Source organism: Echiichthys vipera, assembly GCF_963691815.1.
Source record: "Echiichthys vipera genome assembly, chromosome: 10".
NCBI classification, from domain to species: Eukaryota; Metazoa; Chordata; class Actinopteri; order Perciformes; family Trachinidae; genus Echiichthys; species Echiichthys vipera.
The window spans coordinates 31,616,867-31,633,569 of NC_139835.1; the positions used below are offsets into that span (position 1 = coordinate 31,616,867).

General features: G+C 48.9%; 1 protein-coding gene across 1 annotated transcript; it reads right to left on the bottom strand.

The window, feature by feature from the left end:
* Positions 1–283: 283 nt before the first annotated feature.
* idh1 (isocitrate dehydrogenase (NADP(+)) 1) lies at positions 284–16,174 on the bottom strand. The gene is made up of 9 exons (XM_083921498.1): positions 16,088–16,174; positions 13,850–13,979; positions 9,000–9,291; positions 5,447–5,549; positions 4,864–5,041; positions 3,506–3,657; positions 3,271–3,411; positions 2,820–2,982; positions 284–1,672 (listed from the first exon to the last, which is right to left on the bottom strand). The coding sequence occupies exons 2-9, from the start codon at positions 13,969–13,971 to the stop codon at positions 1,579–1,581; spliced, it is 1,245 nt and encodes a 414-aa protein (XP_083777624.1). The 5' UTR covers positions 13,972–13,979; positions 16,088–16,174; the 3' UTR covers positions 284–1,578.
* Positions 16,175–16,703: the final 529 nt, after the last annotated feature.

Here is a 16,703-nt window from a genome sequence, read left to right on the forward strand (position 1 = left end):
ATTCACACGTGTGTGTGTGTATATTTGGACACAAAAGAGAATGACACACATTTCTTCAAAAATTAATTTATTATGAGTTATTATTTTAGGACTTAAGAGGCATTATATTAATAACAAACCAATGACACACACACACACACACACACACACACACACCTACGCGCACACACACACACACACACACACACATGCACACACACACACACACACACTCACAGGCACACACACACTCACACACAGAAGGAGAATTAAAAACCACTGAAAGCAGAAACAAGGACTTTTATTGATTATGAATCTCAGTTTAACAGCGACGACCTTCATCAGACTACGCGACCTTCAGCCACATGATTTCAGTCATTCTTCATTTTCGGCGCTGATCAGAAGAAGCTCTGATTACACCGACACAGTTTGGCAGGAGGTTATTCTACAATTATGTTTTTCATGTTATAGAGAAAGTTATGAGATCAGAGAAAAGAACTGACGGAGAGAATTCAAACTTTATTTATGAAAGACGTGTTTTTTTATCACTGTGACGTAAAACAACATTCACCTTCGTCACGTTACAGATATTAATCTCAGTCACACACAGATTAGGATTATGACCTCATCCTGCAAACAGCTGCGTTTAAAAAGGAAAAATGAAGACGCATGTTTCTCTCACGTGCTTCCAACGCAGTCAAACTGTCGATCGAGGCGCCGGTTTGAGAACTCAAACATGATTAAGGGAAATATTAATTACTAGCTTCAGTGATTTGATTAGAATATTAATGTTTAGTTCTGAGGGGATCGTTTGCACGGAGCGACCCGATCTTCACGGTGCGAGGCGGCTTGTGTCCAGCAGGGGGCGCTGACGTCAACACAAAAGCACATCAGAGCTCCTGGTAGTTGCTCTAAACGACTGAGTAGTGAAGCGTAAAGAGTACAGGATCTAAAATCAGCGTGTTTGTTTGCAGGAGAGACACTGTCAGTCTGAAGGTGATGTTCGATGCTGCATCACAGCAGAACGCCACGCTCTCTCTGGCCCTGAAGACGGGCCCTGGCACGAAGACATGAACGTGTGGCATTAGGTATGAAAACACTGCTACACGAAGGACAATCAACAGTTGACTTTGACACAAAAGGAATAAGGCGGTGAGGGTCCGGAGGGTCCCTCGGACAGATTCAGTCCCCCGTCTGTTTCACAACTGACAACACACACACTCACTTCAGGGGACCCAGTGCATTTAGGGTAAACGAGGTCACTCGCCCAGGTTCAGTCCTATGTTTTCAGTGTCGACGAGAGGAGCGCTGCTCTACAGGTATCAGACGCCTTCGCTCCATCAGACGCTGCCGCTCTCCTCCCTTCAGGACGACGCGCCCCGCTGCAGCAGACCCCCGCAGAGGGAGGGACTTGGTTTCAGTCCTTAGATCTCCTGTAGGCCTGGACACGCTCTCCCTGCTCCTGTGTGTGTGTGTGTGTGTGTGTGTGTGCGTGTGTGTGTGTGTGCGTGTGTGCGTGTGTGTGTCTGTGTGTGTGTGTGTGTGCGTGTGCATGTGTGTGCGTGTGTGCGTGTGTGTGCGTGCGTATGTGTGGTCAGATCACAGTTTGGGCTGGTTAGCCAGCTTGATCTTCAGGTTCTCTGCCAGCTTGTCCAGGAACTCAAAGGTGTTGAGGTAGTCGGCGCGCGTCACCCTGGAAACAAGACGAGACGAGAGCAGAGAGAGTTTAAACCAGGTCGAACACCGGAGCTGTGCCTCAACCAGAGTTCATGACCTCGCTCGTGTTCTGAACGTCCTGTATTTCTGCACTTTAACTTCGTTACATTGGACGGCAGATTTGTGCAGAGCCTTCAGGGGAAACCCAGACTAAAACACACCGAACAGGTTTAATATGTGTGTCAGCCGGCGTTTCAACGTCTGTGCGAACAAATCAGAAATCCAAAGGCGGTCAGGACAGATCCTCCACCCAGACCCCGTCCACTGAGCACAGCAGCCGCTCCATTCAACCTGCTGGTGCAGGTCACTGACGGAGACCTGCAGCCTCTGAGTCAAGAGGAACGACCGGCTTTCATGAACGTCATTAAGGGGAAGCAGCCCATAATTAAGCATTATGAACTATGAACTGAAGTAGTTCATATTAAACTGTGTGAACTGGACTTTCCCAACACTGCTGACCACATTATCACACTCGTGTCAGGATCTATCGCTAACAAGCGTAAATATGTTTTACGGTATGAAAAACGGCCGAACACATAATAAAGTTAGGTTAGCCCTGTCGCCTCACAGCAAGAGGGTTCCTGGTTTGAATCCCGGCTGGGGCCCTTCTGTGTGGAGTGTGCATGTTGTCCCCGTGTCTGCGTGGGTTTTCTCCGGGTTCTCCGGTTTCCTCCCACAGTCCAAAGACGTGCAGGTGTTGGGTTCATTGATGACCCTAAATCACCCGTAGGTGTGAATGGTTGTCTGTCTCTGTTCGTCTCTATGTGTCCTGTGATAGACTGGCGTCCTGTCCAGGGTGGACCCCGCCTCACGCACGATGTCAGCTGGAATCGGCTCCAGCCCCCCGCGACCCCGACAGGGACAAGAGGCTGAAGATGGGGAGTGAGGAGTGTGACGCTTGAAATGGTGTCAAAGATATTAGTTTCTATTTCCTCAGTGTTCATTTCTAGAGTTGATAGAAAATATTTCACAGGCTTTAAAGTTCTCACGCCTCATTTCAAGAATAATGGAGCAGATTTCATCCGCAGGGTTTCATCCTTTAACCCCTGACTTTATTACACTACAGCACATTTTTAATAACAGCAGAGCAGAGAAGCAGAGTGTGAGGTAATGACGAGACTTACTTTGACATTCCTTTGATGCAGATCGCCAGGTCCTTGGTCATGAAGCCGGCCTCGATGGTCTCGATGCAAACGGCCTCCAGCGACTCGGCGAACACCCGCAGCGCCGCGTTGTTGTCCAGCTTCGCCCGGTGGAGCAGGCCCTGCGTCCACGCGAAGATGGAGGCTGTGGCACACACACACACACACCCCCGAGGTTAGGACACGATTCAACACGTGAAGTCACTCACAGCCTCAGACCGGACAACGCCAGGACGGAGGTTCTGATCTCGTTTCTGTCCCGTTTGAGTAACGTGTGTTTACGAGGACATTGAGCCGAGCTCGGCCGGCATCTGGTTTTCAATTTTGGCATTTTTACCTTAAAAAAACGGCTTTTATTAAACAGAAACTTGGTGTCTGGTTGATAAATTTAAACATGTCGCCCAACAGTAAAAGCCCATGCATCAGTCGTTACCTATGGGGTTGGTGGAGGTCTCTTTTCCCTGCTGGTGCTGTCTGTAGTGGCGCGTCACGGTGCCGTGGGCGGCCTCAGACTCCACCGTGCGCCCGTCAGGACAGATGAGCACGCTGGTCATCATACCCAGGGAGCCGTAGCCTGAAGGAGTCACAGAAAGCACGTTAGCAGAGGAACATCTTTGAACCTGAGATGAAAATCAGCAGCGTCTGTTTTTGCTGCTGTCTGGACCGACCTTGAGCCACAGAGTCCGACTGCACGTCCCCGTCGTAGTTCTTGCAGGCCCAGATGAAGCCGCCCTCAGACTTCATGGCCTGGGCCACCATGTCATCGATCAGACGGTGCTCGTACCAGATGCCTTTGGCCTCAAACTGAGCCTGGTATTCCCTGGACACATAAGAAGGTGGAGGACAGCTCTCAGTCATGATCTACATCAGAGTGTGTCTTCTTGTGACAGAGAGACGGGTGATGAGTGTGTGAGTTCTACACTTTATTTACAGCATAATGACTGTGTTTATGTGTTTATGCAGGTTTTTAAACTCTTTCTGGTGTCAGTGAGAAAACAGCAGAGAGCATGGAGGCCAGTGAAGATGATTGTCATGTTGCATCATTGTAGAACTCAGGCTGTGAATGTGTATTTTCATTTCACATAAAAACAACAGATGTAACCATATATGTCACATTTAAATTTTTCTACATGTGAAACTGGGTTTGCATATTTGTGCTTCTCTTCCTGTGAGTTTGTGATGTAATAGTGTGCAATTCCTGCCGCAGGGATCCGTAGAATTGATCCCTGAAGCATGCAAAATGATGACCTGGACAAATGAGAACATTCACAGGCTTATCTGCAGGATTGAATTCTGCAGTGAAGGTGCAGTGAGACATGTGCAGTGAGACAGAAGCACCAGCAGATGGCGATGGTGTGGAAAGAAGAGGTCAGTGTTCCTTCAATGGAAGACAAACGGTGACGTCTTCGTCTCTCACACAGGCCGGCACTGAGTGGACAGGATGATCCGGGCACCGTGGAATAACAAGCTCCAGGTGAACGTAGAGACGTGTGTTTCTTTCTAAAACAGCTGATTCATGTTGTGCTTTTGGAGCAAAGTGTCGGTTTCAGTGAATATGATCAAAAGAATCTTGCCGACTGCAGCTTTAATAAAACTGCACAGAGTCATAGTGTAAATTTGTGGCTGAGATGACAGAGTAGCAGGAGTTAGGCGACGTGTGTGTGTGCGTGCGTGTGTGTGTGTGTGTGTGTGTGCCACGTGGATCGAACCGATTTGTTGTTGTTTTCAGATATTTGGATATTTAGAAGAGTGGTTGTAAGAGGTACTTTTCCACAGCCACTAACTGTGTGTAATGTTTAGTGCGACCGGCCCCTGGTATCAGTGGATTCACAGATAATTATATAATATATATCGTGCGCCTGCAGATCAGAGCTGCAGCTGATGCAGAGTCATGAGTCCTGGGAATAAATGCAGATTGTAAACTTTCCCACCAAAGACAAAAGCCCGGTGTTCGCAGCTTTCTGTCCGGGGGGAAAGGGAGCTTGACTCTGCATGTGTGTGTGTGCGTGGGTTCGCCCGTCCTTACTTCTCGTAGATCTCCTGGAAGATGTCTTTGAAGCGACCGTCGTACTTCTTCAGGATGGTGTTCTTGGTGCTCAGGTACAGAGCGATGCCTTTGGCCAAAGCCATCTGGAAGGAGCTGTGGGCAAAGTCTGTGATGGACTTGTCTGTGTTGTACATGCCCATGGCCACACCACCTGTGCCTGCAGACAGAGGTAAAGCACAGCACCATCACATACACATGAACACAGACTGTCTTTCAAACTTGGACAAACAGAAATAAGAAATCTGTGTTTCTCTGTTTCGTCATTGCTCAAACTTTCTAATCTCATTCAGTCGGCTCAGTGTTTGGTTTGGAGTGAGGACGGAAATGAGACATATGATAGATGAGCCTTATCTTTCCCCCTTTACAATGTGAACACAATGGAAAAGTAAGACCTTTGCTGTGGTGCCAGACTCCCTGTAACACGTCAAATATCTGACGTCTTGAGATTGATGTGTGCACTCGTGCGCCCCAGAGATTCCTGGGGGTCTTTTCCCTTGAATGATCAGACGTTTCCCATGTGATGAGGTAGTGTGAGCGTGCGTCGGGCTGACTGTGTTCTTACCTTCAAACTCATGGATGACGTATTGAACCGGCGCTCCGTTTTTGGGCGTGTAGGTCATCGTCACTTTCCCGGGCCCAGGCACCACGAAGTCTGTGGCTTTGTACTGCGGAGGGCACAGTGAGAGAGACAACAGGTTAACAAGAGGCACCGGCTTCACGTCTGTCCTAAAGTCCAAACGCAGAAGAAGAAGAAGAAACAAGAGCTAAAGGAGCAAAGAAGCGAGGCAGTCGGACCGCCTGACTTTCTAAATCCAGCTGCGGGGAGACGTCTCACGGCTAAAGTCTGGTTCCTTTGACCAGTGTGAGTGCAACCGTACCACGTCTAGGAGCGGCACGCTTGCCGTCCACGGCCCGTTTGGGAGAGGTGGGCTTTAGTAAAGCACGTTTGCACGTGTACCAGCACGAGCGTGCGCACGTGTACGAGCACGAGGCCTACGGCGGTTCTGAGGTCATTTCCTGTGCGCCTGTTGGGACGTAGAAAAAAGAAGGAGGGACCATGCGCGGACATTTCAAACAATGGCGGCGAAAGGTTCACGTTGGTGTGATGCGGAGGTGGAGTGTTTACTGCAGATTTGGTCGATGAAAAGATTCAAAAACAGTCGACAAGACGCACAAAAACTCCGAGGTCTACGGAACAAGAAGAGGAAACGAGAGCAAGAGGAGCAAAGAAGCGACGTAGTGGGACCGCCTGACTTTCTAAATCCAGCAGCGGGGAGACGTCTCTGACCGCTGCCTCGCCATCGTGAGATGTTCTGGGATTAAAGAGATGGATCATGAATGAAGGACAGCTCTCAGCTGAAGACCCTGCAGCTGCTCTGGCGCCGACGGAGGAGCCACAGAGCTGTGTGAGAGGAAGTGTAACCACACCGAGACACCTTCTGGATCCATTACATTACACATCAGAGAGAGTGTTTGTGTTGAGAGCACGGAGGTCGACCAATCAGAAGCTCCTTGATGTTCCCAGAAACAGCGCAAAACCCGTTTCGTACTACAGAACGCCCTCCCACTGTGCCTCCATCCCGTGCCCCAGCACGTGTCACGGCTAAAGTCTGGTTCCTTTGACCAGTGTGAGTGCAACAGTACCATGTCTAGGAGCGGCACGCTTGCCGTCCACGGCCCGTTTGGGAGAGGTGGGCTTTAGTAAAGCACGTTTGCACATGTACGAGCACGAGCGTGCGCACGTGTACGAGCACGAGGCCTACGGCGGTTCTGAGGTCATTTCCTGTGCGCCTGTTGAGACGTAGAAAAAAGAAGGAGGGACCATGCGCGGACATTTCAAACAATGGTGGTGAAAGGTTCACGTTGGTGTGATGCGGAGGTGGAGTGTTTACTGCAGATTTGGTCGATGAAAAGATTCAAAAACAGTCGACAAGACGCACAAAAACTCAGAGGTCTACGGAAAGATCTGGAAACAAAGCCACGCATCGCCATGACGTCATCAATGCGTGTGACGTGTGACGGCGTGATGACGTATAGGCAGCAAGAAGCATTCTCCGAGGCCCAGGTAGTGTGAGTACAAACAGGCCTGGAGGGGGGGACAAGGACCCTAAAGCACGGGGCACGGGACGGAGGCACAGTGGGAGGGCGCCCTAAGTCTGAGCCCAGTAAATACTTCGACCACATTGCTGGGGGACTCTACCCAACCATGCAACTGTTGAAAGAGCTTTAAAAGGGGGTATAGGGGGTAAAGAGGTATGAACCCTGACCTATAAAACAGTAAAAAGTTCCTAAACACAGCAGCAGGAGGAGTCAGCGGAGCAGATATCACGTAATCCAGTAAATCAGTGGGATATGATGCAACAGGCAGCTCTTTGACACTTCACCCGTTTTCCTGGGTCCTGAGAGACCTGTTGACTCTGGCTCAGCTCCTGCAGCTAACTTATGACTGAGTCCTGTGACGCTGCTGCAGAGCTCTTACGTTACGGTCCAAAGGACGGCTGATGAAATATAATTATTGACCCAGTCTCTCCTGACAACCCGGCGATGTCTGATAGGACGCTGCGGTAACAGCAGGGCTGTTGTCAGATAAGAAGGGAGCTGCTGTACGTCTCTCTGCACAGTTAGAGACGCTCACATGACGAGAGCTCAGTTACAGTTGCTCCTTTATTTCGCTGCTGATCAAATCAGGATTATTTCAGCCTCAAACCCAAAACAGCCTCCGTCCACACAGAGTTTTAGCACCGTATCAGAATAATCTGTGTCCAGAGAGTCTTCAGTGCTTTGAATGAATCCACGACTTTGTTTTGATTTGTGAAGAATAAACTTATGAACACGCCTGAAAACACGGATCATGTGACCATTCACGTCCACTGAGCAGGAAGCAGATTGTGTGTACTTCCTGTGCGGTGTGAAATCATGGACGTGTCAAAGACAGAAAATCCTTCAGAGGAAGAACAGCGATGGTGGAAAGTCAGAGCAGAGGTTTATCGTGTCTGAGACAACGAGATGGAATTGTTCATGACAGAGACACATGAGGATAAAAAAACAGGATTACAGGCGACAGCAGCTCAGTGCATAGGTGACTCAACTGGGAACCGTAGGGTCGCGGTTCGAGTCCATGTGTGGACTGGTGGCTGAAGAGATGCCAGTTCATCAAGACACCGAACCCCCAACTGCTCGAGGCGCCGATCCATTGGCAGCCCCCTCGCTCTGACATCTCTCCGTGTGTGTGTGTGTGTGTGTGTGTGTGTGTGTGTGTGTGTGTGTGTGTGTGTGTGTGTGTGTGTGTGTGTGTGTGTGTGTGTGTGTGTGTGTGTGTGTGTGTGTGTGTGTGTGTGTGTGTGTGTGTGTGTGTGTCACCTGTATAATAACAGAGTGAAAAAATTGAATTTCCCCTTGTGGGATTAAAACAGTAATAAATCTTCTTCTGGAGTGGAGTGGAGTGGAGATATTAGAGGTGGACGGAGCGTTCTCCATGTCCGAAGGAAGCCGTGGCAAAGGGAAAGGAGCAGCCACAGAGTCAGGTCTGTCTGTCTGTACCTCACTGTTACGTAGGAGGGTTTTTTGTTGTGTGTGTGCATGGCCCCTCCTTTTTTCTACGTCCCAACAGGCGCACAGGACATGACCTCAGAACCGCCGTAGGCCTCGTGCTCGTACACGTGCGCACGCTCGTGCTCGTGCAAACGTGCTTTACTAAAGCCCACCTCTCCCAAACGGGCCGTGGACGGCAAGCGTGCCGCTCCTAGACGCGGTACGGTTGCACTCACACTGGTCAAAGGAACCAGACTTTAGCCGTGAAACGTGCTCGGGCACGGGACGGAGGAACAGAGTGAGTGCGCCTAAAACAACCTGGAGTTTAACAGTGAAACGGGCCCAACAGCATTTGGCAGGTAAACCTAATGTAGAGGGAAAGTCTCCACAGTAGCTGTAGCTCTGCAGCTTTAGTTCAGTTTAAGTCAGGATTATTTCAGCCTCGTGTGTCGGGCTGATGCTCAGATTAGACCAGAATTTGTCAAAACTGAAAAGTTGAATTACTCTTTCATGTTAATTCCCACCCCAACATGCACTTTTCATTAGATACGAGCATCATCAGTGAGCGCTGTGGCCGGTCGTACCTGATCCCCGTGGGCGTGCCTGCCGATGATGATGGGTTTGGTCCAGCCGGGCACCAGTCGGGGGATGTTCTTGCAGAGGATGGCCTCCCTGAACACCGTTCCTCCCAGGATGTTGCGGATGGTGCCGTTGGGTGACCGCCACATCTGCTTGAGCTTGAACTCCTCCACGCGCTTCTCGTCCGGCGTGATGGTGGCGCACTTGATGCCCACGCTGTAACGCCGGACCGCTTCCGCCGCCTCCACCGTCACTTTGTCGTCCGTTGCATCGCGGTTCTCCATCCCGAGGTCATAGCTTCACAGGAGGAGACAGAGAGTTTGATTATTTTCACCATCTGTGCGTCTGTCGCTCATTTCTCCAACGGATTATTTGTTTTTTCTCTAAAATGTTAAAAACTGGATCAGTTTTCACCAAAGAACAAGATGGAGATCGACGGCCGAAGGGATGATTGACGACTGTCTTCTCCTACGCTGATATTAAAGCGATTCAGGCCTGTTTCCACAACAGGGCTGAAGCTGCACCTGAGACCTGGAACCAGCTCCTGCAGAGACTGAAGCTGCACCTGAGACCTGGAACCAGCTCCAGCAGAGGCTGAAGCTGCACCTGAGACCTGGAACCAGCTCCAGCAGAGGCTGAAGCTGCGCCTGAGACCTGGAACCAGCTCCAGCAGAGGCTGAAGCTGCACCTGAGACCTGGAACCAGCTCCAGCAGAGGCTGAAGCTGCGCCTGAGACCTGGAACCAGCTCCAGCAGAGGCTGAAGCTGCACCTGAGACCTGGAACCAGCTCCAGCAGAGGCTGAAGCTGCGCCTGAGACCTGGAACCAGCTCCAGCAGAGGCTGAAGCTGCTCCTGAGACCTGGAACCAGCTCCAGCAGAGACTGAAGCTGCACCTGAGACCTGGAACCAGCTCCAGCAGAGGCTGAAGCTGCACCTGAGACCTGGAACCAGCTCCAGCAGAGGCTGAAGCTGCGCCTGAGACCTGGAACCAGCTCCAGCAGAGGCTGAAGCTGCTCCTGAGACCTGGAACCAGCTCCAGCAGAGGCTGAAGCTGCACCTGAGACCTGGAACCAGCTCCAGCAGAGGCTGAAGCTGCTCCTGAGACCTGGAACCAGCTCCAGCAGAGGCTGAAGCTGCACCTGAGACCTGGAACCAGCTCCAGCAGAGGCTGAAGCTGCGCCTGAGACCTGGAACCAGCTCCAGCAGAGGCTGAAGCTGCTCCTGAGACCTGGAACCAGCTCCAGCAGAGGCTGAAGCTGCACCTGAGACCTGGAACCAGCTCCAGCAGAGGCTGAAGCTGCTCCTGAGACCTGGAACCAGCTCCAGCAGAGGCTGAAGCGGTCCAGCTTTACTTCTTTAGGGGACTTCAAACTGCTGTAGGAGGCTTTTGAGACAGTCTGTGGGGGTCTGCACTTGTACTTATTTAACTTAACTTGTACTTAACTTGTTCTTTGCCCTTTGTACTGCATTATTTGACTGTTTTACTGTGTGTGTTGTGTCTCCTGTGTGTTCGGTTAGTCTGTAACTTTGTGTTTGGCTGCTGCCGACCTGAACAGACCCTGGGTCTGAGTTATGGAGCAGGGGACGGCTTAGACACGTGTAAACTTCTTCCCACTGCTTTTCAAACTTGTTCTAATCAGCAAATGTTTGTTGTTCATGTTTCTTATTATGCTTCTGTTTTGTGTCACATCAATGTTTTCTGTTCTTTTACAAAATAAAATAAACATTTCAATCAAGATGGGGGATATGAAATGATCTGTATCAGGATAGAAGAGTTTGCTCACAGCGCCAAAAACATTTTAATTAATAATAAACTGTATTTATACAGCGAGTGTGCAGAGGAGCAGGCTTGGAGCCCTTTTCTACCTCTGACAGCAGCGGCACGACGCCATAAACCGAAGCATCTGTGGATTATTGACGCTTCAGCTGCACAGAGAAGCACTAAAACTGTGTAAATGGACTTGTACTTATAAAGCGCCTTTCTAGTCTTCTGACGACTCACAACGCTTTCACAGTGTTTGTCACATTCACACTGATGCAGTGGACATCTACACACCATCTAATCTAATCTACCCATTCACACACATTTACACACCCATGTGCAGCACAGGGAGAAATTCGGGGTTCAGTGTCTTGCCCAAGGACACTTCGACATGTGGACCGGGGGAGGCGGGGATCGAACCGCCAATCTCTTGAATGGAGGACAACCCACTCTGTCATTAAGTCACAGCCACCCAGCTGTGAACGCTACACAACGACAGAGTCGGTGCGTCAAAGAACACGAACGACATTAATGAGTAAAGAGAGAGAGAGCTTGACTCCAAATCTCAGCTGATTGTGTGTCTGCGGCGCCCTGAGTGTGTTTTAACCTCCTTCACACTAAACTCTGCTCTGCTCCTTTTCTCTGCGACACAAAGACAAAGGGACCCGTTGTGCAACGCTGACCGGCCCTCTGGCAGTTTAACCAGAACCAGTTCTGTGCTCCTCGTTCCCTTCAAGTATCAGCCCGTGTGCTTCCTCCTGAACTCGCCGGCCTTGTTTGAAAGCAGCCGCGACCTTTTACCCACTTTCTCCCTCCCCCTCCTCCTTCCCCCGAAAAACCACAACAACACAAGTGAGGAACGAGTGAGACAGAGAAAGCTTTAAACACACGGTTTCAGGTTTAACAAGAATGTCCCGGTTTGTTTGTGTGTTCGACTGAAACAAGCTCGTACTTGTGTGTGTGTGTGTGTGTGTGTGTGTGTGCCAGTAAGGAAGTGCAGCAGTGAAAGGGGTTTAACGTCAGAGCGAGAGTTTATTAAACTAAATCTCTCTGTACTTAATTATTTGAATATTCTGCAGCATAATCAGTTTAAAACACTTGATTTTAGGGCGGTTATGAAGATTAGATCATTGAGATAAAACGATTGTGTGTCTGTTTCACAATGAAGCTTGTGTTTAATCCAGGGCTCCCTTTCTTTTATCTCATATCACATATCACGGTGTTCGGTTCGGTTGTTTTGTTTTTCTAAGGGCGCACTCCCACTGTGCCTCCGTCCCGTGCCCCAGCACGTTTCACGGCTAAAGTCTGGTCCCTTTGACCAGTGTGAGTGCAACCGTACCACGTCTAGGAGCGGCACGCTTGCCGTCCACGGCCCGTTTGGGAGAGGTGGGCTTTAGTAAAGCACGTTTGCACGTGTACGAGCACGAGCGTGCGCACGTGTACTGAGTTTAAACTGCTTCCATCAGGACGCAGGGTTAATATGCCCAGATGCAGGACTGACAGGTTTAGAAAACCCTGGGTTCCAGTGGCTGTTGGCACTGTGGTCACTTTAACTCCTTATTTTGATCCAGTTTGTATCCAGTGAGGCATCATTGCACTCTGTTTGTTTGTTGTTGAATTGATGCTAATTGTTTTCCCATGTCACCCATATTGTTGTTTTTATTTTTTGTGTGTTTGTTGTTTTGCTGCTGGGAGTATAAAGATCTCTTGACCCTTTGACAGGCTTTCCAGTGCACTTTGCCTAGTTGGAGGTCCGAAACTTCGGCCTTCCTGTGGCACTTAAACGCAGCATTTCTCTCTCAACGCACGTGTCGGGGGAGGAGGGAGCGTCAGAGGTCAGGCGGGGGGAAGAGGGCGGGACTTTGGAGGGAAGGGCCGAGCACTCTAATGCAAGAAAGGTACGAATAACTTTAAATGCAATCATTAACTTTTACGATGTGGTTCAAGAATAGATAATTCTGTAACACCGTAGTATGAAGATACGATTCATTAGGGACTTGAAGGTCCTGCAAACAACATGTAACCGCGAACAAAGTCCATGCACGAGATAAGAGGAGCAGAGTGAGGTCAGATGCAGAAACAGATCTGATCGGTGATCTGCAGAGTCACGTCCAGAACACAGACGTTTGCTGAGCAGAAGAATATTTAAAAGATGGAGAAACTATGAAACTAGATAAACGCATCTTCAGTGCTCCGCTCCACAGGGATTTCCTCTGTGGAGACGGGACCAACAGCACAGGAACAGGACCCCCCCCCCTTAAGTTTGACAAGCCAAACCAGAAATCCCAGCACTGCAGGAAGTGTCAGTCTCACCTCGTGGTCTCGACTGGAGCACTCGTCACTGCACTCCTCCCTTTCCCAGACTACACTCCCCTCACATGCTTCCTAAGGACGCCCTCCCACTGTGCCTCCGTCCCGTGCCCCGTGCTTTAGGGTCCTTGTCCCCCCCTCCAGGCCCGTTTGTACTCACACTACCTGGGCCTCGGAGAATGCTTCTTGCTGCCTATACGTCATCACGCCGTAACACGTCACACGCATTGATGACGTCATGGCGATGCGTGGCTTTGTTTCCAGATCTTTCTGTAGACCTCAGAGTTTTTGTGCGTCTTGTCGACTGTTTTTGAATCTTTTCATCGACCAAATCTGCAGTAAACACTCCACCTCCGCATCACACCAACGTGAACCTTTCACCGCCATTGTTTGAAATGTCCGCGCATGGTCCCTCCTTCTTTTTTCTACGTCCCAACAGGCGCACAGGAAATGACCTCAGAACCGCCGTAGGCCTCGTGCTCGTACACGTGCGCACGCTCGTGCTCGTACAAGTGCAAACGTGCTTTACTAAAGCCCACCTCTCCCAAACGGGCCGTGGACGGCAAGCGTGCCGCTCCTAGACGTGGTACGGTTGCACTCACACTGGTCAAAGGAACCAGACGTTAGCCGTGAAACCTGTTTGGGCACGGTACGGAGGCACAGTGGGAGTGCGCCCTAAGTCATTATATATGAGATCAAAAATAAGTGTACAGGTGTACCGATGACGGAAAGTCACACACATAAACAAAAAGTCAGAGCTGGTCCGCGGTCGTCATACTTCACCTGTGCAGGTCGAGCTCCAGGTACGGGAAGATGAGTTTGTCCTTAATGAGCTCCCAGATGACCCGAGTCATCTCGTCTCCCTGCATCTCCACCACCGAGCCGGCCTTGATCTTCTGAGACATCTTTGAGCCTGGGGGGACACGGGGGGGGGGGGCAACAGGGACACCAGGGGGGGACACGGGGAGCAGGGAGGGACACAGGGGGGACACCAGGGACACGGGAGAGACACGGGGGGGGGGGGGGGGGACATGTCAGAGGCCGTGGCAGCAATAAAATAACACACAACTGCTGTTTGTCACTGAATAATTCAACGACTCTTCGTCTGACAGAATAAAATATTATAAAGTGTGGGACGAATGTAATAAACATAAAAAGTAAATAATAAACAGTTAATATGAATTGATTATGATTATTTTTATTTATGCATTGTATTATTTATTGCTCAGTAATTTGTTGATTTAATTTTTTTTATATTTATCTTATTAGAAAATTTAATTTATTTACTTTTTCTGTATTATTAATATTTTCATCATTATTTGCATTACTACCAGATGTTTAAATTGTTGGATGTTGTATGAATACAAAAAAACAATAAAAATATATATTATAAAAATACTAATTAAAAATAGAATTATAAACAGAATTAAAATAGAAATTGAGACAAAAGCAGTTTAAACAAGTGAGTCACAGCTGCTTTTATCTGTGTACAGGTCAAACAGCACAGTGATTATTGCACTATTAATAATCTTTATTTATTGTGCTGTAAACAACCAAAAGTATGTTTGGTGACAGCAAAGTTTCATGGTTGTAAGTCGACTTCACTTCCTATTTAACCCACATTCCTTGTGTTTCTTCAGGGGGTGGGTCCCAAACGTTACATAAGCGGACGGCTGATCGTGGTTCGATGGGTGGAGACTGCAGAGGGAGCCGCTCCGCCAGCAGGGCACGAACCGTTAGCAGAAAGGGTTATTACACACTTCCCAAAGCCACTACACACTTTCCAAAGCCCCATTCAAGCACTTTTTAAGCCTTTCAAGGTGCATTGTCAAGCAGCTGTGGTAAATCCAGTTTGTGCATACACAGAACATACAGGAGAGTGATGTTTGCACTTTTAATCACATTAAATCTGATGTTTTTGTGCTTTAAACAACCACAGTAATGTTTCGTGATGACACACAACAAAGTTTCATGTTTGTTCGTTGACTTCACATCCTATAAAACACACAATTCACACACTTTTTACAAGCATTTCAAAGTGCATTTTCAAGCAGCTGTGGTAAATCCTGTTTGTGCATACACAGAACATACAGCAGAGTGATTATTGCACTTTTAATCACATTAAATCAGATGTTATTGAGCTTTAAACAACCACAGTAATGTTTCCTTATAACTTCACTACCAAATCCAAAAAAACACAACAAAGTTTCATGTTTGTACGTTGACTTCACATCCTATAAAACCCACGTTTCACACACTTTTGTCAAGCATTTCAAGGTGCATTTTAAAGCCTCTGCAGCCCTTTAACAGCTGTGGTAAATGACATATGTCTGTTTAATGTGTAATATAGTAATATAACAGGCGTTACATTAACGCCATCATCTGCACATATGCACATTTTATTTAATATTCTCTATCCAACACCTTTGAATGTCTTTTCATTTGGTTGTAATTGTAAAAGTCTGTGTTTTCCTACTGTGCACAAAACTCCTGCTTTGTAATGTGTTTATTATAAATAACAATAAACAATAAAGCTGATTAAGTTCATACAGTACAGTGATTATTGCACTTCCTCACTACATTACATTAGATGTCATTGTGTGATGTTATAACCACAGTTATGTGTTGTTACAAACTATTACACAAATCAAAAAACACACCAAAGTTTCATGTTTTTAAGTTATAAAAGATGAGATAATGATACTTTCCGACACCAGAGAGGACCCTGAACGCAACACGAAGACAGTAAAGGGGCCTTTTCTCTTTAAACACGATTTAATTTAATATAATAACACACACTGTGACTTTAGGTGGAAGCATTTTAACTGAAACACCATTAAAAATATATTTAAATAGCTTTTTATTGTAAATATTGAGCAGTTTTCTGTCTCGACTCTTCGTAACCAGGGAAACGACATAAGTCCACTTCCTTGTTACGTTACGTTAAGTTACGTCGCCCCCTTGTCGTCCAGCACACTTATATATATGTACATTTTATTATAATTATTATATAAACGTTACCTTGTTGTGGTTTAAAGGTCCAGGACGCGGTGAGAGACGGGGAGAGGAGGCGGAATGATGCCGGAGCCGAGAGAGGAGCGGCAGGTACCCGGCGACCACGTCCCCGCCGATCTGACTGACAACATCTGAGCCAATCAGAGCACAGAAGAAGAGCGAGTCGCCAATCAGATAAGCCCACACGGCAGAGGGGGCGGGGTTTGTCTGGGCGGGGTTTCTGAATGCGGAGCGCTGATTGGTCCGTGATGCACTGACAGCTCTCTCCCCCACACAGACTCACAGTGAGTGAATGAGGGGTGTTAGGGGAGACCGGGGCCGCTGGGCTCCAGGGGCCGCTGGGCTCCAGGGGCCGCTGGGCTCCAGGGGCCGCTGGGCTCCAGGGGCCGCTGGGCTCCAGGGGCCGCTGGGCTCCAGGGGCCGCTGGGCTCCAGGGGCCGCTGGGCTCCAGGGGCCGCTGGGCTCCAGGGGCCGCTGGGCTCCAGGGGCCGCTGGGCTCCAGGGGCCGCTGGGCTCCAGGGGCCGCTGGGCTCCAGGGGCCGCTGGGCTCCAGGGGCCGCTGGGCTCCAGGGGCTGGTTGGTACAGATCCATTACAGATCTATTATAAACAAAAATGTCACA